Raw genomic sequence first — 23,763 nt, forward strand, 5'->3', positions numbered from 1 at the left:
AGTAAGTATTATTTTATTGAGTCTAATTAGATTCTTATTAGAAAACCATACGTCTATCAACTATTTCTCATTTTCGCACGTGTCTATAAAAAAATCACGTGTTAACAATAGACGCAATAAAACCTCGTACCTACGTAAATGCTGTTCATGAGAGATATTAAAAAGTTATGGTACGAGTATGCCTCCAGTAGGTATAGTTTCGAAGGTCGTGCTAAAGTTAGTAAACTTCCTCAGTTCGCATCTACGTACGTTTTGCACGCTATCATTATGGGAAAGGTTGATGAAATACCAAAGTTGAACCGGTAATTAAACTATAAATAACTTTGTTAGGTCATCCTTGTGCTGAAACTTTGCGAAAACTTTATGTTTGATATTTGTTTGATAAAAGTGTGAGGGAGTGGGATTAATTAGGTGTGCAAATCAATGCTTGTAGGTACTATGTCTACTTCAAAATAAGTGAAATTTTGTTGTTAAACTTTCTATAAATTTTAAAAAGCAGGGGTAAGTAGTAAGTACCCACAGACCTATTCATTGAAAGTAAGTAGTTAAGTACCTACTACCTCAAGTAACATCAAAGACCCAGTTCGGTACCTATTCCAAGTTCTAGAGGTTGAGAGTTCAAACTATAACGCATGCAATGATAATAATGTTTTTTCAACCAATTGTGATTTGATTACCATTTGATTATTCTTGCGAAATAGCATTGAAACACAAAAATGCGATCACGCGAGCCCAACCGGCTCGTGACTCGTGAACGCATCCATCCGACGCGGTTGTTTTGTTCCGTTCACGTTTCGCTCGCCGTCGCGCGAGTGCGAACTAAACGCCGCACCATTCTGTCAAATCGTGTCAAACGCAGCGGTACTCGGTTTCGCTGTGGCCGTCTTTATTTAACGCGATCAATGATTTTGTTATTGTTGTGACCGCACGAAATGAAAACATTTCAGTCGTCGCGTAATGAAAAATTGAAAATAGAATCAGTGTTGTGCTAAATTGAAAGCGTTCTTTAAAATTGTCATGAAATATCCGTTTTGGTTTTGCAAAATAGATCGTTTGGCAAGGTCAAGAGAGTCTGTGCGTGGGAACTGATGCGTTCTGTTGTTGTTTCTGGTGGTTTCCAGTGTTGTGTTGTTGGTTGATAAGCGAAGTGTCCGCGATGGGGTCTACGGGGCTTACATTGGCAGACTTGCCAAATATTTTTATTATGATCGGCGCTCTGGTCGCGCTGTTTGCAATGCTCGTGATACTCCTCAGGTGAGTCACGGGGGTTAAATATAGATGTTATTTGTTATGTAGGCTGCGGTAACGCTAGCTTTGTCCTCTAGATAGGCTGGATTAGCGCATAAGCTTGTTACAAAGATAAGAGCCCGGCAACCTTCAAATCAAGAGTGAACAGGCATCTTCTGGGCGAGCTCACTCCATCGTAGGCCACGTCTTTGCCTTTGGCTAGTCTGTGGTCAAGAGTAAGCCCATTTATAATAAAAAAAAAAAAAAAAAAAAAAAAAGCTCACAAAGACATGTCATAAGTTTGTGTGACGTTTTATAAACAAATAATCATCTGGTGAGATTTGGTGGCTTTAACGTTATTGTTTTAAACCCAAAATCACATTTAAAATATATTAGCTAATTATACATACTTAAAACATGCTGTCTAACAAGTTAAAAAACAAACATTAAATGGTTTCAAATATTATGTTTGAAATTATTGGGTAAAACACTATTTTGCTGATATTGTGTTATTTCTCTATCAACCAAATATGCAGCGTCTTTAGATTTTGGTAAACAATAATATGACTATTTATAGATTCATTGTCGCAGATTAATTTGCAATTTTAATTTATAAGTTTCATAACTAGCCAAGAACTTTGAGTGTTAATGTTTTGATATTGTAGTACTAGATGTATCCTAAGATAGGTATTGCTGTAGAAGTTGTTCTCTCCGAGCATTCTCAGTTAACATTGATTCCAGCAATTGCTCCACTTGATGGTCCTTTGCTGGCATGCACAACCGCAGATAATATTACTTGCAATTTGAGACCCCTAATACCATGCAGTATAATGACACAATTCTCACCTAAATTATGTCTTCTTAATTAAAATTTTGAAAAATCCCTTGACATAGGGGACCGATTTTCATGAATCATGGCTAAGAACAATCCCAACTAATTCAACTTTCAAACCAAAAAAACTTAATCTAAATTGGTTCATCCATTCGAGAGTTACGATGCCACAGACAGACAGACAGACACATCAAACTCATAACGCCCCATCGTTTTTGCAAAATCTACTGCAATAAAAGGCTTTTTTTATTGTATTTTTTTAAATTATTATCCATACTAATATTATAAATGGGAAAGTGTGTGTGTCTGTTTGTTTGTCTTTCACGGTAAAATGGAGCGACGAATTGACGTGATTTTTTAGGTGGAGATAGTTGAAGGGATGGAGAGTGACATAGGCTACTTTTTATCTCTTTGTAACACCCCACTTCCCTAAAATCTAGAGTGGAAGTTTGTATGGAGCGTTCCACAATATAACGCTAGCGAAGCCGCGAGTAAAGGCTAGTTACTTATATTCTATCCCCCTTATTCATAAACGTTCACTTAAGTTACCAAGTTGATAAAGTTCATTTGTCCCTTTCCGACGTATAGGTGTGATAGAAAGGGACAAATGAACTTTATCGGCATCAAGCCAACTTTAGTGAACGTTTATGAATAAGGGGGTATCTATCTATTAAGCCCCTTTTTCCTGAATTAGAGAATGTATCTTAGTTCAGTGTGCCGCTTGGTAAAGGCCTCCTCTAGCTCTTTCCATTGCCGTCTATCCTGGGCCACTCTTCTCCACTTCGAGCCCACTGTAAGCTTCAGTTCGTCCTCCCATCTCATTCGGGGTTTTTTCTGGCCCCTAGTACTTTACTTAGTTTTACCTAGTTACTTATATTACTGTGCTCTATCATCTCTATCCAAAATGGCCCTCACCTGGAATATACCTGGAAAGCGCAAACCATGCCGCCCTAAATCGACCTGGCGTCCTTGGATTCAGCAGGAGCTCAGGGTGCACATGGGGTGGGAGGAGGTTACCCAAACAGCCCAAGACCGGAGTAAATGGAGAAATATGATTCAAGCCCTACAGCCTAGCAGAGGGCAACAGGATGCAAAGAAGCTCTATTCAGAGATAATAGAGCTTCTTCTTTGCATTCTGTTACCCTGTGGAGATATTTTGTAGTTGGTCAAAAACCGCTGCTGTAATATGATGTGACCAAATAATGATAAACTCTTTCATACTTTCTCTGTGTTTTGAATGTTTGATAATTAGTTATCACTGTATTTACGTGTAAGAGATAACTCCTTATCAAAAGCAAGAATATTGGTTTAAGTAGTCATTAGGTAAATATTTTTGTCCATTTACCTGACTGAGGTTTCATAACAGCCACCGTCCGGTGGCACCGGAAGATCTCATACTCGGGCCATTTTTTTTTTGTTGTCCACCCCACTTTTTTTAATTTGGATTTTTTTATGTGCTTTCCATTCAGAATCGCGAGCTCTTTCCATCCTAATAGGAGAAAAAAACTGTGCCAAGGTGTTTTTACCATTCCGTTACCATTTGAAAAATGTATTGAAAAAACCTTGGCACATTTTTTTTCTCCTATCAGGATGGAAAGACCTCGCGATTCTGAGTACGAATTGTGTAAAAAATACCCATGTTACAAAAAAAGTGGGGTGGACATTTGGACAAAAAAAATGGCCCACTCACATGAAGACAGGTAGCCAATATGCTCATTAATATCTAAACATGCATCTGTTGTTATTTGCATTGTCAGAAATTGTTGATGCTGATTACTCCAATATATCTGATGGCAGTTGTACAGTCAACCAATTGGAACCCTAGGCCAGTGTAGAACTATGTCATAGTGACGTTTTAAATCAGATTGTAAGAAATCCCTTACTGCTTGTCATTTTGACATGGTTGTAGAGTGGCCTAGGGTTCCAATTGGTTGACTGTACAGTTGACTACAAAGAGATGTATGCACTTTCTAACCTTATTGCATTGTAATAAGGTGAAAAAGTGGATACATCCCTTTGTAGTCCACTGTATCAGTTACAACAGATAAATGTATACATCCAAACTAAAAAAAATCGACCACTAACTCCTCGATCTCGGCATTTTTTCGGATCCTCCAGGTGCCATCGTCTCTCTGACTAGGTCCCAGGATCTTGCGAAAAATCTTTCTCTCCGCTACCAGGAGCAGACTTTCTTTTTTCAGTGTTAGTGACGAGACCTCACAGCCATACATAGCTTAATTATGACATGACAAAATTATTGTGGCCTCTGAATGGCTCAACAATTAAATTCCGTGAGTGTACGTGAAATGTTATGCATATTTTAGTTGTTAAGTTTAGTTCAACATTATTTAAAAACAAACATAATTCTCACATATGCAAATGATTCAACAATTAAAATACTCCGTGTAATAAATAAGTGGTTGCCAACGTCACAGAAATTATAATTACGTAACACTACTAACCTTTTAATAACTTAACGTACAGTCAAGTTCATAAATATGTGTACACTTCTTCACCTTAACTCTATGCAATAAGGTGAAAAAATGTACACACATATATATGAACTCGACTGTACGTGCACGTACGAGTACTTATTCAAATATTTTTAAACGTTTTAAAGTCGAGCATAAAAAACCCATGTCAAATGAGGGTGTTTAATTAGACAACATTGGTTTTCACAACCACTTATATGACAGGGAATCCCTAGTTTCGGGTCAACATTGATCATTCGTGGTACAATTGAAATATTTCTGTTAGTATACTTGGTATGACTCGTCAATTTATTTAATCATATGGCACGAAAATAGGCAAATAACAAGTTTTAACTATAAAACCAGTCAAAAAGAATACAAATCTAAAAGCTATAGGTCAACATTTAGACAATTGAGCCACTCTGCTGCGTCTGGTCTCTGGTGTGAGTTGCAGTCGTCAATGTAAACAATTTTAGCATTGTGGGTTGTGGGTCATTCCACGAAAAAGTAACACATATTCTACAGAAATTAACGTTGCGGTGTTCCGTTAGGCTATGTTCTTTGACGATAATAAATATGAGGTCTTCTCTCTCTCTCTCTCAGAAGGCTTAGTGGATGTTGGGAGCGTGCAGATGGGCGGGCGAGCGTGCGTCCAGTCTATGCAGCGTCGACTCAAAGCGTCTCAGGACACTTGTATGAGCTTCAATTGTTTTACATGCACGCCGCACGCCCAATATGAGCGTGCACTCTGGCCCTACACTAACGGCTCAGCCACGACATTGGTCTAAGCGCGACAGCGGTGAGCGGCAGCCATGCGTGCTAATGAAAAGTCCCATCGCTATGTCTCACTCCAATGTATGGCCGCCGCTCGACGCTGTCGCGCTTAGACCGATGTCGTGGCTGAAGCTAGGAACATACTACGCGGACGCGGATCTGGACAATGAATATACACTTAACCGTGTAAACTATCGGTCGACGGTCGTGGACGTGGCCTTGAGCGCATGGACGTCCGATCGAAATCTGGCTCGCTGGATGTTTTGGTGACCGTGCACACTGATCGGTCGCGGTCACTCGACGGCGGACGTCCGCGTAGTATGTTCCTAGCTTGAGCCGTAAGCTTTCTGAGATTGAAAATGGAAAAGTTTTTTATGCAGTTTTGTATCTTTAAAAAAATAATGGAATGTCTTCTTTGAGTAAAATGGGCCAGCTTAAATATTTAAGTGTAGTGAGGTCACAGTCATGGCAGCGTCATACACCCACACGTAGATAGATAACCTTTAAAGATCATTAAATTAACAATAAGATATGCTATCAAGTAGAAACATAACCTTTGAAATATGAGCACATACTATCATGAAATAGATACCTTGGTAGCTCCCACATTAATTGATAATTAGATATTACCCTAGTGTATAAACCCGATCTATCTTCAGTTAAACATACAGAAATTCCCACAGTCTTGTCTTGTGATTTACCTCCGGTAACACCCAACATTTCATAAGGTAGTTTTAGTTTCCCTCCAGGGCCCGGCTGATCTTTCCACTCACCCACCATTCCAGGCTTCAGTCAGTATGTGTGGTTCAAATGTGTTATTAATTATTTGTTCCAGGAACATGGAGTTCATCGGCATAGTCGGCGAGGGTCGGCACCACGACGCGTGGGCGATGCAGCCCCCGCGGCTGCTCATGCAGCGAGTGCACATCCCCTTCACGTTCAAGCTGGAGGAGAACCACTCCATTGGGTACAGCGGTGAGTTTAGTTTTAGTTTTTGCCACAGGGCTCCTAGCTAGAACTGCAAGGTTTTCTGATGGACAGAGGCGGCGTAAGGCGCGGGCGACGTGGGCCACCGCCCACGGCCTCGCGCTTCGAAAGCTCTAGATCTAAACACCTGAAATATACCTACTACCTAGATATAATTGGGTGAATCAACTTTTTCTTGCCTGTTATTGCCATGGTTACGGTCCCCCGAGTCACGCTGGTTTTATGCAAAATTGTCGTTGACCGACGCACACCGTCCGCGACAGGTCGGAACGACAGAGACCTTCCATACGATGCTGTTACTGTGATGTGTTTTAAATTTTAATTTAAATATGTCTTAATTTTGAAAATTACTGCCCCCCCTCCCCCTCCCCCCTAAATCAAAGGGTCTCACTGATACGACTTTGGCTACCGATATTATTTATCGTATAATGCATACTAATCCAATCAATTTTAGACTAACCACAATGCACTCTGACATTTCTACTATTCTTAGCCGCTAGACTATGCGGCGGTCGCTCGGACTTATCTCGAGACGAGATCCATTGACATCGCTATAGTTTTGCAATGCTCTCCGCAGATTTCAACATAATGGACGATTATATGTACAATGTATATTGTGGAACATACCTACATACGTATTATATGAAATGTCACTTAGTAAGGCCTTTTTTTTCTCTTTTAAACTAAGGAAGGTGTCACACGACCACCATTCCCAAATGTCCAATAAAAATGTTTTGTTATGGGTTAAACTTTCCGACGTTATATTTCGTAATCTTTTGTTAAAAATGTCACAAAGTTACAAGTGCTTTAAAATTTCACTGGCAAGGCATTTATTTCATATAATATTTCGAATAGTAATAAATAAGCTAATAAGACTGATATTATTATTTTATTAAGTGAACTTTATTTCTCAAGAACGGACAAAATGACGGACTAAATTAATGTATTTTCTCTACCCGTCGACCAAAGATAAACTGAAAGATTTATAAATATCATGCAGTCTTGTGACTAAAGAACGTACTTTTATGAGAATGTACTTTCATTGGCATTGTCGACCCTAAATCGCGCAAGCCACCTGCGTCAAAGTGTGTCAAATCTTTTAGCGCCTTACCGACCGCGCAGATTCGAACGGCAGCAATCCGTTTAAGTACGATAATGTTTGCCTTCACACCAAAACATCAACCCACTTGAACAAATCGAATTACTTGTTTACAAGCAACACTTAAACACTTATTGACTTCGCTTGTAACTATTAAATTTTTTTTTACCTAATTCTTAAAGTCAGATTTATACCTGTAAGTTATTGTTGTAAGTTTTGAATCAAAGGTGAAGGCAAGAAAGATGCAGATGTTTGCTACTCACTCTTCCCCAAAGTAGCGCCTCAAAACTTTCAAGTATGAATCCAGTCGATCTTAAAATCTGCAACTGCAACTATCATCCATTCATCTGATCCAACTGATCTGAACTGCTAACATGTTTCATTCTCGCGCGACTATTGTTACTAAAAACGTCCACTTACGCGGAATCGAGCCGCGTCGAATCGAGCCCTCCATACATTTACTATGAACGGTGAATTCGATTCGACGCGTCGCTAATGGACGCATTTTCATAATAAATAGCCTAGTTTACGCCAGACTTAAGACGTCGGGAATTCGCGCGAGAACGCAACTTAGGCCTGATTAGACGGTAGCGATTTTAGTTACATTGCGGGCTGTTGAGGTTACATACAATTTTGCACTGCCATCAAATACCGCAATGTAATAAAACTCGCATGCGAGTTCTCGTACCGTCCTAAATGGGCCTTAGGCTGCAATGTACCTACGCTACGTTACCTGCCCGGTCTAAACTGATGGATTATGGACCTATACATATATTTAATTCATAATGATTCGTTACGCGTTGTGAGGCACATTTAAAGTTTTTTTTAAGTGTATTTTTTTACAGAAATCACACGTCTCTATGTAAATAATCACCAACTTCATATGAAGAGAAACCAACTGTGCCACTGCAACTGGCGACATGTTTACTTGCAAAGCAAGGCCCTATCCCAACCTCCCTGTTCACTCAATACCGAACAATACCAACCAGTCATAAAGTAGTAAACTCTCTGTTTGAATAGGTTAGAGATACGAGTATGTGTTAAGTAATTGCATGTCCACTCACACGAAGTCGCTAATTGATACCGACAGCGGTCACCGTGTCACCCATTACTGCAGACAATGGATATTAGGAAGGTGATACTACTAGCAGGGTACATTGAGAAATCTTGAATTAACCTACTCGAATGTACAGTGAGCTGGACAAGTGCATGACGAATTTATCAATGAATTCATTCATAAATTCTCCATGCAATTTCACAGCTCACTGTACCTACACAAGACAACTTAACTATAAAACTCCCGTGAGACTCAAACATATTTAAAAATATTTTGAACGAAATATATTTTGAATATTTTGCACACAGAGCAAACGCCCACAGTATGCGTCGCGCTCTCGACATGTAAAGGCGGGGTCGCTAGTGTCGCTACTCTTGAGAAAGATCCTCGGAAATGTCGAACGTTATATCGACTTAACACGTGAATAACCCATTCAAGATATTCTTAAACAAGATAACTTCTCGATTCGCGAATGTTATGCTACTCTCCGATTCGATTGGTTTTATACATTGTGATTTTATGATGCAATTTAACATAGGAGTAAGGTATGAATTAAAAACCAAACCCAAACTTTTCACAGTGCCCCCAGGCGACGCGTCGCGTCGCTTGGCTTGCGCCAAGCGACGTCCCTTGCGCGTTCCTATACAAATTGTACTGAGGGGACAATTTTGAAATTACACTCAAGCGACGCGGCGCTGACGTCCGTTCCGCGTCTTAAGACATGCGTCGCCTTGTAACAGAACAAGCGTCTATGACGAGGAAATGGACTCGTTATTACATATAAAACTTACGGCGAATCAACTTTTCCTTGACCAACTTTTTGGTGCATATTTCCTTCGGGATTTCATTGAATATTTTAACAAATAATATCTGCGAAGCTTTATCACATGTTTAGTTACGTCATCACTCATAAAATTCACTGTTATGTCGATACTGTGTCGATAGTCGATAGTATGTCGATGTTATGTCGATACTGTGTCGATAGTCGATGTTGTGTCGATGTTATGTCGATGTTGTGTCGATGTTATGTCGATTGTGTGTCGATACTGTGTCGATGGTATGTCGATACTGTGTCGATGAAACGTCGATACTGTGTCGATGGTATGTCGATGTTTGAAGTTATAAAAGGGTCGGAGCGAGCCGACGCGCGTCATTCTTAAAATATCTACAAGACTAACAGTGTCTCTGGCTTTCGTGTGTTATACTGGTGAGTGAAGTTGTTCTGCTATTATTTCTCTGTTTGTTTTTACTTGGAAATTATTCTAAGTGATTGTAAACTTTGAAATTGTGTCTCTGTTTGATTGTGCGGGGACAATATCGTCGTACAGTTGAACTTGGACCTGTGGTGGAATTGCTTTACCGTCAGTTGTGGGGTTAATTTAGTGTTCTATTTATAGTGTAGTGTTACATTTAAATTGTTGTGTATAGTGAAGTTTTCTGTGCTTTGTTTCTTGAGTGCCGTCAAGCAATACAAAGACTGGGTCGATGTATGGCTGGTGCTTGGAGATAAGTCTGTGTTTGGTTTTGTAGGGAGTAATTCTTGCAAAACTTAGCTTAGATTATAGCACATAAAGGAAACTTCACTCGTTTGTTTAGTTGGTCAGTAAAATTGAATTTAGTAATTTTCTATGGGGTTATTTTGTGAAAGTTGTAAGCCAGATCATTGTTTGTGACAGACTGTTGTCCGGCTAAGCGCTTTATACCTTGCGGCTGTTAAACATAAGGCGTTTAGGGGTCTTTTTGTTCCAAGTGGAGGGCTTGGGCGCTTTTATTTACTTACAAAAGCGTATTTTCTCACCGGTCTCAAAGAGTCCAACTGTTAGATGGAAGTGAGGACTTTCACGATTGACGAAAGACATTAGGAGTAATCCTTGCTCACTGAAGTCGGCAGTATTTGAGGCTGGGGTCCTATATATATTTATATTTATTTACTCGGTGCTCTAGTCCATGCTGGCGTTGGTCGCTGGGGATTTCGGTTGTGATCGATCCACATCTAAGTAAAGTTGATCGCAGCTGGGTCTCTCATGTGGCTGGTACTGGTGTGTCCTAGAATACTGGATATATACACGGATAGGGCGATCTACTCTCTGCTACCCCTAGCCCGCGGGCAAGAGCAGAGGGGGGATAAGAACACAAGCCTATAGGTTGCCTATCTCAGCTTCGCTGGCTGAACTGTACAGTTCTAGTAGGGATACACTTGTACATATTCTGAACACAAGATCTATGGTAAGTGAGGGTCTGTGTTTCAGATATGTTAGAGTAGGGAAAACGATAGGATTAGGGTAGAGTCACACACTATTTCTATGAAAGTAGAGTTCTTTTATGATTGGTTTTGGAATATAATTGGTCAACGTGTATTGTGGAGAAATAATTTAACTACTACTATTTATATGGTTTAAATGGACTTTAAATGTGGTGTTTACTATCTTAAAATATGTAGTAAAACTGGTAATTTATAAAATCTCTTATTACTTAATTTATTTGAGTGAAATTAATAATTGTGGTAGCAATTTCTGATTTTTCGGTGTGGCTGCGGGACACTTAGTGTTGCTAACTGGTTTTTCAAGGTAAATTCTATCAAGTTGGTTAGGGAAACAAACTATTCTTTGGAATAAAAAGCATAGGTTTGTTATAGGACCCAGTGGCATGCGAACGCCGTCCACTGATGGAAAGTCAAAAGCTTAGAAAAGTTAGTAGACTTAGTTCTTATAAAAGTTAGCAACTGCTCGGTGTTTCGATAAAACATTAGAAAAATCGAGAAGTTATGGTCTATTAGCAGTATTGGGGAAAGGGGGGTTTAGCTAGGGAAAAAGAGACAAAACAAAAAGGTGGTTAGTTTTTAGATAGATAGCCCTTCAGGCTTACTTGCTTAGGATCCTGATAAAGTGGTTTGATCAGGTCAGGGGTCCCATACCGTATCGCAAGCCCTTGCCCAAGCCGGGACCACTAATAAGGCGTAGCGGATGATTACCAAAATATTTTTTAATATTTATTTCATGTATGTTTCACTCACTAACTTTTATTCTAAAATTTCTTCATCACGTCATTAATTTTCTCACATATAACTTTCTAGGCCTAAATCAGATAAAATACTCTTCTATAACACTACATTATTATGCTACAATAACCTTTATTCTTCTTTAAAATATAAATAAATAAAAATTTAAATATTAGTCAAAAATACAGCTGATACTCATTAAAGGATCTAGGTTATTGCGGATCACATCGAAGGGTTCTACTTATTCACGCTAGACGATCACAAGGCCAAATTTACGGGGTGTATTTAAGGGGGGGTTAGCCATACCGTTGGTTAGTCAAGTAAGTAAATAAGTAAAGGTGAGCGGAGGTTTAGTTACATTTGGTTCCGTGACCAAGGGATCTAAGATGTGCTCTGTAGAACACATCTTGGATACCAAGGTTTACAAATAAATAATAGGAAGTAGCTGTTGCAAGGTTACTTTTGGTGCCAAGTAACCAGAATTTTAAGAACCTTATTTTATTAGCCTTACCAGGCTACATTTGTTGTTGTGAAGACGAGTGGGTGTGCTGTATTTCTGACTTATTTCATCTCTAAATAAAACTCATATACCTAATATTTTTATTCATTCGCTATTTCATAAAAACAAAAATAACTTTATTGTTAATAAACACGTCTGTAGTATTTTCTTCCATTGTTAATTCTTGCCGCGTCCCGAGCGAAATCATGCATCGATGCAGAATCGATTGTATGTTCATCCCCTACCTTTAGTATCTTCTGAAACATAAAATAATAAAATTAAAGTAGCGTAGTAAACTTAGTCAAAATCTATTTCTAGGAAATTAGCTCATAATCGTAGTGGTTGAACTAAATATTGTCCCGATTAGGCGATTCGGTTTGCATTGCTACGTAGCAATTGTTGGCGTTGGTGCAACTTAACGTTTCCTTGCGCCTATGTGTAGTACTATTATTTATTCTGTGCCTTAATGTATGTTTTTCTAGCTGTGGGATAGGCAGGGCTAGTACGTAAAATACTAGGTACTTATAGAAAAATACCCATGTACCAAAAATAAAAGGCCGGAGGTGCGGAGCTGTAGCACTTTAGAAGAGTTTGCCACCTAGTGACCGGAATTGGAAACATAAGTGTGTGAACTATGTACAATAGCAATAGAATTTCATGTTAAAACGAATAGTTCTCTATAGGCCTAGTACATTTTCTTAGCAGGCTCTGCCATCTTCAGGGCTATTTTGAAAGCTATACATCATGTGTGCTTTACATTGGAGATCTGATAGCTTCGATGCTGTCTTATATAGTCCATGAAGACTCTCTGATGTTATGTATGTTCCTGGAAGGCGTCTGTTATACAGAATTTCATTTATAGGCAGGATAACACTAGTTAGGACAGTAAGTAGGTCGTTATCATAATCTAGATGCAAGATTATATTATCTCAGGTAACCTAGGATACCTAAGCCCTAGATTTAAGACCTAGTAATACAAGAAGATAGGCTCTAGTCTAATGGCTATGGGGGCGCGATTATTCATTGTCGCGCTGAAGTACAATATTATATGGGGCGTCCCGCCATTTTTCTATGAATACTGAATAGCTACACGCATGTTATACTATGACAGTACCTCCTTCGATGGATGGTTTGTTTGCATTTCAGTTGTAACTCTATAATATATGCATTGTCTCACAGGATTTCATACATCATACAATAAATTGACAAAGTCTTTATACTGAATATTTTCACTATGAGAACAAATGTCTGTCTGTTAGGTTATACGTATTAATCATGTTAGGACTAATTTAGTTCATTAGCTTATAAGTCATCATATATTTTCATATTACATCCGTAGTAAACAAGCATACGTCCCTCTTGATGGTGAGAGGTCACTGTAGCCTATATCTGCCAATTATTTCAATAAATTAAATGCACAGTGCGAATTTCAACTTTCTATAAGTATATATTTTTGCTATAGTACAAACAAGTATGTATGTATGAACAATATTTTCAACTGGTACACATGACATGTTATCTCACTTAGATTGTGTACACAGCTTTTATACGGAACCTTACACTGTCGCAATATTTCACGGATCAGGCATATGCTAACATACATATTTTATTAGTTAAGTTAAATAGCTACACAATCGTCACCAGATTTCCTACGAAATTACCAGCATCTGGGAGGTCGTACCTTGCCATACCTTAACTCCACCACTGCTTGATCATTGTCACAATTGCTTAATGAATTTCATGAAAATTGATTGAAATTTGTAATACTCTTGTTAAGTAGGCTTACTCGTAGATAATAAGCACTATCATCATTATAAAACCATATTTTACTGAGGTTCAGAAATAGTATGTATGTAGTATGCAGTAGGTATGTAAACTTACCTAACGTGACCGGGTCCAGTCTGATTGTCGGATTACTTTGTTGTTCAGTAACGTTGAACATGAGCTGGTAGTGCAGATCAGCGAGTCCTTAGTACACTGAAAGGAAATAGTCAGACATTAGAAATATTCATATACAAAGAGTAAGAAAAGGGTATTGTTTAGAGTGGGGTTCTGTCAAATTGGGTTCAATATTATTTCATTTATCTATTCACGGGGGCGCGTCGCTTAATTTTGGAACTAAGACACGCCCATGAGAAATATTGTGTCAGAGAAAAGACAACGCATACAACAAAATTTACAAAAAGGAAATTAAAAAAAAAGTTTGAGAACCCCTGCCTAGCAGTTCATATCTACATGAGCTAGGACATAAATGAGTTAGTAATAAGTTTGCTTAGCCAATAAAATTAGGATAAATTCATTTAAGTTCAATTTTCACTTCATCGCTTATTGCCATCGCTATACTTCGCCTAAATTATCTAAATATAATATTAATGCCATGAGCTATTAAGTTTTAAATTTAATAATTAGAACGTATTATTATAATAAAACATAAGTACCTTTTATTTATATGAAGTCAGTCGATGTGTGGAAGAAAGTCCGATTTGGAGTGGTGACTTTCCAAGTAAAAACTGAAATTGAAAATATGAAGGGGTTAGTTAAACTAGGGAATATATTTTAGAAGACTTAGTTATAAGTATCACTAAGATCGCATATTTTCTACTTAGGGCATTCACGGTTAAGAAAAAAAAAAGAACGACCATATCCATTTTTCTAAGTAACATAAAAATTTCCTGCCGAATCGTTTAACTTACTAAGTAGGGTTAATTAAGTCAAAAAATAGCTTTTTAATGACAAGATGTTTTGTACTTACTTGGAGATAGTGCTATGACAGGGTACAGTCCATAAAGGACACACCGGAAAATTGTCCCGTTCAGCTTGCAACTAGTTGGAATTGTTTAGGTGTTGATTACCGATTAGATATACTGAAAATTAATACATACATTGTTTAAACCCATTGTAACAAGAACAATATTTATATTAAGTCTAGATTTTCAGTCTACGTAATTTTATTTAAGTGTCCAATCCAACGTCAATCTTTATCTCTGAAAAATACAAAGTTTGTACAAGACTCAATGCTCATTTTTAAATGCCATAACATTTATTTGAAGGCCTACAAATATTACTTTCCATAATCAATAAGCTATTGTCTCAGAAAAATAATTAAGTCATTTCATTGTTTGGAACCGCAAAAATTTTATAAATTCCAAGTACAGTTAGGTAGCCTAGGTCAAGTAAATTAATCGAATATATATTTTTGATGTTTACTCTTTAAACGAGGTGTGTTCAGGAGTTTCGTGTTTCATGACAGATTGAAGAGTAAAAACAAAAGCTTACCTTTGCTGTAAAGTTAAGTATCCAGTTTATTTACGTCCATTGCACTAGGCTAGATTTCACTATGTCTACTGTACACCTAACACTTATTGCAATGAATTAAAATAATGCGTTTTCGCCTGATTTCCTAACGAATTTATAGGTTATAAAAATTAAAACTCACTTAATAACACAAACATATTTTACATTGATCTGAAAGTTCATTCTTCGGATCACATTTGGAATTTTAAATAGAAAACATTTGTGTTAAGTCATTACAGATTCATGTTGTAGGCAGTATAGCGCTAAAATGGTCCATACATAAATAGATCTGTCATTTTTTCGCGGACAAAGCGGTTTAGTGGTAAACATGAGATAGATTAGAGAAAATAATTTAACCATAGATACATACATATATCTCCGCCAAAAGGTGTTCTATTGGCGACATTACTCAAACTGTCATTGTTCTTAAGTTGGTATGGTTGATCGTCATACAATTTTGTAGCAGATGAGATTATGATCAAGGTGTCACATGTTGTCCAATGGTTTGCGGTTAGTAAATACTTTAAATAGTAATTACTTTATAAATGATGAATGTAGGACCTCTTATAAATAAAATAAAATTTTCTTTGTCTTCGAGCCAGGGTAGAGTAGGGTAAAATGGGATAGGTAAACTTTTAAAATTATTATCTAGTTTCTATTTCTATTTTTATTCTTTATTTTGATTACTTTTAAAAGCGCTGGCTTTCTGTTAACAATCGAATGAAAGCGTAATTGAGGAGGAATGAACGAGTGTATGTGTATTGTGTATAAGTTAGAGGTGATGAATGCTTATAGATGTATGTTTGATAGATTGAATGGCTGGATATGACGGATGTAAGATATGAAAGTGTGTCTCGAATGTTTTATTTTATGGAATGAGTGGATTGATACAGACAGACAGCGCTGGAAAGTAGTCAAAGCTAGTTTGGTCGGAATTTGCGGGGAACAAACAAGGGGGGGAATTTTGGGAACACATTAGTCATAAAATTCTTATTGGTTAGGTTAAAATCCAATGGATTCGACCCATTTCAAGGGTAGTTTTTTGTGACTACTACTACACAAGGTAATGAGACCCATACGAAAACCACACACCTCATCTTGAATGGGATGTATTTGACAATCGACATAATTAAGGGCCAAAATCGTCTAGTGAGAACGAGGCTCTTATCAATATTTGTTTCTCTCTTATATGTTCAAAGATGTGAAGTCTAGTAACATCAAATCATTTCTTTATTTGATCAAGGATGTGGTACCAAGTTGAGGTACATGCTTATGTCATTTAAGGTTTGTTTTATAAAAAAAAAAAAAAACACCCCAGCAAACTTTAAGTCAGTATATTTTATTCAAGTATGAGACATGCGCCAAAACATGTGGCTGGGAGTGATTAGGTAGAGAAATTGGTTTGAGTTCCGACAATGGAGATTGAAGGCTCTGGACTTATAATGAGAGCTCTAAAGGTTTCTTCGTAATTGCGTGGGAAGTTATTGTGAACTCGTTGAAATTATTACGGTAATTATTCCGGTCCAACAGTGTGGATGGAATGAATATTCGCCGCGACCGGGGAACGAGCTAGCAAGAATGGGTTAGTAGGACCTATCAGATTCACAACCTGATATCCCTGGCGATGCGTGGACTCTGAGAAAGGGGTTATCATGGTTCATTGTCGAGATTCTGATGAGCTGATTTCAAAACTGAATCACTAGCAGTTGCATAGTATTGGAAAACACACCACACGATTAGAAATGGGGGGATATTTCCGACTGATCTAGAAATATTTTTCTTTTATTCTTTTATTCAATTTTATTGCTTCTTTTGCTAAGTGAGATTGGATTTTTTTTTACAAACCACTTTGTATTTTATAAAAGAAATCCAATCGGGGGCGAGTTGTAACAGAACAAGCGTCTATGACGAGGAAATGGACTCGTTATTACATATAAAACTTACGGCGAATCAACTTTTCCTTGACCAACTTTTTGGTGCATATTTCCTTCGGGATTTCATTGAATATTTTAACAAATAATATCTGCGAAGCTTTATCACATGTTTAGTTACGTCATCACTCATAAAATTCACTGTTATGTCGATACTGTGTCGATAGTCGATAGTATGTCGATGTTATGTCGATACTGTGTCGATAGTCGATGTTGTGTCGATGTTATGTCGATGTTGTGTCGATGTTATGTCGATTGTGTGTCGATACTGTGTCGATGGTATGTCGATACTGTGTCGATGAAACGTCGATACTGTGTCGATGGTATGTCGATGTTTGAAGTTATAAAAGGGTCGGAGCGAGCCGACGCGCGTCATTCTTAAAATATCTACAAGACTAACAGTGTCTCTGGCTTTCGTGTGTTATACTGGTGAGTGAAGTTGTTCTGCTATTATTTCTCTGTTTGTTTTTACTTGGAAATTATTCTAAGTGATTGTAAACTTTGAAATTGTGTCTCTGTTTGATTGTGCGGGAACAATATCGTCGTACAGTTGAACTTGGACCTGTGGTGGAATTGCTTTACCGTCAGTTGTGGGGTTAATTTAGTGTTCTATTTATAGTGTAGTGTTACATTTAAATTGTTGTGTATAGTGAAGTTTTCTGTGCTTTGTTTCTTGAGTGCCGTCAAGCAATACAAAGACTGGGTCGATGTATGGCTGGTGCTTGGAGATAAGTCTGTGTTTGGTTTTGTAGGGAGTAATTCTTGCAAAACTTAGCTTAGATTATAGCACATAAAGGAAACTTCACTCGTTTGTTTAGTTGGTCAGTAAAATTGAATTTAGTAATTTTCTATGGGGTTATTTTGTGAAAGTTGTAAGCCAGATCATTGTTTGTGACAGACTGTTGTCCGGCTAAGCGCTTTATACCTTGCGGCTGTTAAACATAAGGCGTTTAGGGGTCTTTTTGTTCCAAGTGGAGGGCTTGGGCGCTTTTATTTACTTACAAAAGCGTATTTTCTCACCGGTCTCAAAGAGTCCAACTGTTAGATGGAAGTGAGGACTTTCACGATTGACGAAAGACATTAGGAGTAATCCTTGCTCACTGAAGTCGGCAGTATTTGAGGCTGGGGTCCTATATATATTTATATTTATTTACTCGGTGCTCTAGTCCATGCTGGCGTTGGTCGCTGGGGATTTCGGTTGTGATCGATCCACATCTAAGTAAAGTTGATCGCAGCTGGGTCTCTCATGTGGCTGGTACTGGTGTGTCCTAGAATACTGGATATATACACGGATAGGGCGATCTACTCTCTGCTACCCTAGCCCGCGGGCAAGAGCAGAGGGGGGGATAAGAACACAAGCCTATAGGTTGCCTATCTCAGCTTCGCTGGCTGAACTGTACAGTTCTAGTAGGGATACACTTGTACATATTCTGAACACAAGATCTATGGTAAGTGAGGGTCTGTGTTTCAGATATGTTAGAGTAGGGAAAACGATAGGATTAGGGTAGAGTCACACACTATTTCTATGAAAGTAGAGTTCTTTTATGATTGGTTTTGGAATATAATTGGTCAACGTGTATTGTGGAGAAATAATTTAACTACTACTATTTATATGGTTTAAATGGACTTTAAATGTGGTGTTTACTATCTTAAAATATGTGGTAAAACTGGTAATTTATAAAATCTCTTATTACTTAATTTATTTGAGTGAAATTAATAATTGTGGTAGCAATTTCTGATTTTTCGGTGTGGCTGCGGGACACTTAGTGTTGCTAACTGGTTTTTCAAGGTAAATTCTATCAAGTTGGTTAGGGAAACAAACTATTCTTTGGAATAAAAAGCATAGGTTTGTTATAGGACCCAGTGGCATGCGAACGCCGTCCACTGATGGAAAGTCAAAAGCTTAGAAAAGTTAGTAGACTTAGTTCTTATAAAAGTTAGCAACTGCTCGGTGTTTCGATAAAACATTAGAAAAATCGAGAAGTTATGGTCTATTAGCAGTATTGGGGAAAGGGGGGTTTAGCTAGGGAAAAAGAGACAAAACAAAAAGGTGGTTAGTTTTTAGATAGATAGCCCTTCAGGCTTACTTGCTTAGGATCCTGATAAAGTGGTTTGATCAGGTCAGGGGTCCCATACCGTATCGCAAGCCCTTGCCCAAGCCGGGACCACTAATAAGGCGTAGCGGATGATTACCAAAATATTTTTTAATATTTATTTCATGTATGTTTCACTCACTAACTTTTATTCTAAAATTTCTTCATCACGTCATTAATTTTCTCACATATAACTTTCTAGGCCTAAATCAGATAAAATACTCTTCTATAACACTACATTATTATGCTACAATAACCTTTATTCTTCTTTAAAATATAAATAAATAAAAATTTAAATATTAGTCAAAAATACAGCTGATACTCATTAAAGGATCTAGGTTATTGCGGATCACATCGAAGGGTTCTACTTATTCACGCTAGACGATCACAAGGCCAAATTTACGGGGTGTATTTAAGGGGGGGTTAGCCATACCGTTGGTTAGTCAAGTAAGTAAATAAGTAAAGGTGAGCGGAGGTTTAGTTACAGCCTGAGTGTGGGTTGCAACTAACAGTGTTGAAAGAATGGTCACAGTCATTGCCACGCGCTCAACGGTTCTAAATATTAACAGTTCATTTGATCATTTTTGTCTCTTACTTAACGAGACGCACTACCACTACCTACAGTTACTTCAGCCATCAGTGACCGTTAATCTGACCATTAATGATCCTTATTACAGCAATATAAAAGCTTACCGATGGTCAGTTCTGCACACTATCGTCAGTACAGAAATCAATTAATTTTTTGTCTGGCTTGTCATGTTATACAACGGTGCTCAACATTTTTTGCGTCGGCACCTAACAATTGGTGTCAATTTTTTTGTACGTCTACATTTCTTTTTTTTTTTTTTAAATCTTTATTGAAAAAAAAAGGGTTTTTTCACAAATGAAAATGTCACCCTTATTGTGACATAGCAAAACATGTATACTCTTAATTTCTACGCTTAATACCTATATTTACCACTTCATACAAATTTATTGCCTTTTCCGATTGTGGGTAGGCCAAAATTGTGTTAACCTCACCTATATTATATAAATCACATCCATATTTCTGCATGAAATGGATCCTCTCAGCCTCGTTTCGGACACATTCCGCCAATATATGGAGCACATCCTCTTTTATCCCACATTCAGTACAGTTTGGTGACTGGTTCTTACCCATTATAAATCCGAAACTATTTAGCGGTATGTGTCCGGACCGAAGCCTGAGAGCAGTAACGACATCTGATCTAGCCATATTTAAACCTACAAACCAAGGAATACGCAGCAAATTTGGCTGTATAGTTCGGTACCAGATACCTTTGCTTAGTGACCTTTCGTTAAAATACTCTTTCCACATATCAAAGCACTTTTGTTTGACTCCATACAAAAGATCACTATGACATGGTAACCACCTAGTAACAAGCCCGTCCGTAACCGCCTGTTTAGCGAGTCGATCTGCCTCCTCATTACCCTGTATTCCAATATGTGACGGTACCCACTGTAAAACTATTATTATTTTATTTGCTTGCAATTTACGAATTGACCTTAATATACTATAGGCTATCGGTGCGCCTCGATACTTCGAGGTGCATCGAGCCAAGTGTTGTAAACCGCTTCTTGAGTCTGTAAATACTACGAAGCTGCCCGTTTCGAACGACTCAATATAAGAGAGGGCTTCTGCGATTGCCATCAATTCAACATTCATAGATGACGTCTTGACCTTGAGCTGTAATTTAATACTACTATTTGTCTGAGGATCCAATACGGCCAGACCAGAGTGTGAGAGAGAGTGTCATGTTATACAACGGTGCTCAACATTTTTTGCGTCGGCACCTAACAATTGGTGTCAATTTTTTTGTACGTCTACATTTCTTGGTGGGCAAAAAACGCTACGGCTTTCTTTATTAGAAAAGTTTTTGGCGCTTATCACATTTCTTCATTTTTCAGTGAATTCGCCCCACTACAAAGTATTAGTATAGTATATTTCAGATATTAACTGTATTATACTATTCGTAAGATGCACGACTGGTGCTGCCTTAATTTTTTTTATATGGGATAGGAGGCAAACGAGCAGACAGGGCGCCTGATGGTAAGCGATCACTGCCGCCCATGGACACCAGAAATACCAGAGGTGTTGGAGAGGGCCTTTAGTTACATTTTTTTGGATTAAAATTAGTTCCAACTTTCAACGGTCGCTAATGGCACTTATGTCACACCTCGTACTCGGACACTGGCAATTAAATATATGAAAGAGGCGCGTTCCTAGCACATTGTCTAAGGTCGTGTAGATGAACGCGTACTATGCTTGTATGTGTGAAATATGACAGGTCGACGGTTCTCGTTTTTGACAGGCGGTCACTGTGAGGTAACCGAGAGGGGATGCGCGGCACTTTCAGCGGGGAGCGGGAGGGGCCATACTGTACAATAGTACTCTTTAATGTTTACAATGTTTACATCTCCATAAGATTACGTGTATCTGTCTATGACAAGCAGCACCTTCACGCACGTTATTAGTGGGTATATGCAACATAAAAGATTATAGATTTCATTTTTATTCATCTTATTATTCACTACACATATCAACTTGATGAACACAATCAAGTAATTAAACAATGCATATGGCATATTGGCATGTCGCATACCAATTCATCAGTATTCAGTGTTTGCCATCACGTGAAATAAAAAAGGTGCTAATGGCTTATTGCATCAAGGTCACCAGTCTTATATGCACTGACGTTAAATACCTAGTTGTCTACCATAGACGGTTGCTAGGCAGAGTCATGACCATGCGTAGGAGAGGGTAAGCTATTTATTTACCTCATAATTTTATTTATATCTTACAATTCTTACGATACGTCATACTACCTATAAGGCAAATGGCTCACCCTCCCATTCTGGTCAATTGGTCATAGCAGCAGGGTTAGCACATGATGAGATAGAAAAAAGATGGCGAAAAAGCCCACTTTACCTCTTAGAGAGTTTCAATATTATAGAATACCTAGTAGGTATCTGGGTATTAAAACAGTCGACTAGCTCAGGACCGGGATATATGGCATAGTCACCGGCATAAAAAGTGATGATTTCTATACCTTGTCATATTAACATCTTGTTTGAAATGGCATACGAAATTTTCAAACGATTAAAAGCGACAAGGTACAGAAATCATCACTTCTTTATGCCGTTGACTGTACTAGAAGAGAGGTCTATGCTCAGCAGTGGGCGATAAAGGGCTGATATGATGATGATGAAGAAGACAGTCGTGTGATCCTTTTAACTAAACTATTTACCTCGTTCGTTTGATTAACCCATACTCATGTTGTCACTACATAGTATAAAACAAAGTCGCTTTCTCTGTCCCTATGTCCCTATATATGCTTAAATCTTTAAAACTACGCAACGGATTTTGATGCGGTTTTTTTTAATAGATAGAGTGATTCTAGAGGAAGGTTTACATGTAGGTATAGTACCCGTGCGAAGCCGGGGCGGGTCGCTAGTAATAAATAAATTAGTAAAGCAGCAGTCGCTTTAATTTAACTACTATAGATGAAACTGTGTACAATTTATTTTTAAACTCAATAGGTATACCTACTTACCCACTTATTATGTATTTTTGCGCGACTATATGTTAATTTGTAAAGCCGTTAAAGATACAAAGACCCCATTGCACATTTACTTACATATTTAACGTGTACATGTGTCTAAAAATAAGTGTACACTTTAAACTTCAACTCTGTGGATTAAGGTTGATTATTGAGTAGATATATTGATGTAGATTGTACACAGGAAGTTAAAGGTTTAGGTTAATAACTCACCTTGATTCTTTAAGAATTTCCAAACTAAATAAATAGGCTAGTTTCCTACTAGTCAAATCAGTAGTAGTTTTGTTCTCACTGTACAGTCAAGTGTAAAAATATGGGTGTACACAATACACATCTTACTCAAAAATATGTCACATATAGCATCTTAGTCCGATGTAATAAGAGCGTAGTACCATATTTATGAGACGATTTTTTCGATACATATTTTTGCACTTGACTTTACACATATAGGATTATTCTTCATGGGAAATGGGACAAATGGGAAGATATTCCATAGAAAATTACCTAGTTTCAATTATTTTCTAAATAAACAGCTACAAAAAAATGTTATATTTATTTACTAGTATAATAGAGAGACGCAAATTAACAGTCTAACAATTTACACGTCTCTCTCGTGACGAACGAACATATTTGTACGTAATATATATTGTTATTACAGTTAACACAAGCTGTTTCAACATCACGAAACTTTACAAAAACATATTGTCCTGTTCCTAATAAATACTACACTTGTAAATCTTACTTACATCGACATAACGACCAAAAATGGTCAGCTAGATGTTTCTGTTTGTACAAGTCGCTGTCAGAAGAATACGAACGTCCAAAGAACTCACAAATATCTGAACATCTAGCTGTTAAAATTCGTGTATAGATATTTCTGAACACTTTGGCCATTCCTTTATATCTGATGGCGACCGTACGTG

General features: G+C 37.8%; 2 protein-coding genes across 2 annotated transcripts in view; one reads left to right on the plus strand and one right to left on the minus strand.

Moving 5' to 3' along the window:
• Nucleotides 1–716, minus strand: part of LOC125232363 (cyclin-dependent kinase-like 4) — a 65,760-nt gene extending 65,044 nt beyond the window's left edge. Inside the window, exon 1 of the mRNA XM_048137997.1 lies at nucleotides 678–716. The gene's annotated coding sequence lies outside the window, so the exon portion shown is untranslated. The remainder of the gene's footprint in view (nucleotides 1–677) is intronic.
• Nucleotides 717–818: 102 nt separating this feature from the next.
• Nucleotides 819–23,763, plus strand: part of LOC125232325 (cell growth regulator with RING finger domain protein 1-like) — a 114,067-nt gene continuing 91,122 nt past the window's right edge. The window contains exons 1-2 of the mRNA XM_048137952.1: nucleotides 819–1,254; nucleotides 6,140–6,279. Of these exons, the coding sequence (XP_047993909.1) occupies nucleotides 1,157–1,254; nucleotides 6,140–6,279 (238 nt within the window). The 5' untranslated portion in view covers nucleotides 819–1,156. The remainder of the gene's footprint in view (nucleotides 1,255–6,139; nucleotides 6,280–23,763) is intronic.

Source organism: Leguminivora glycinivorella, chromosome 13 (genome assembly GCF_023078275.1).
Source record: "Leguminivora glycinivorella isolate SPB_JAAS2020 chromosome 13, LegGlyc_1.1, whole genome shotgun sequence".
NCBI classification, from domain to species: Eukaryota; Metazoa; Arthropoda; class Insecta; order Lepidoptera; family Tortricidae; genus Leguminivora; species Leguminivora glycinivorella.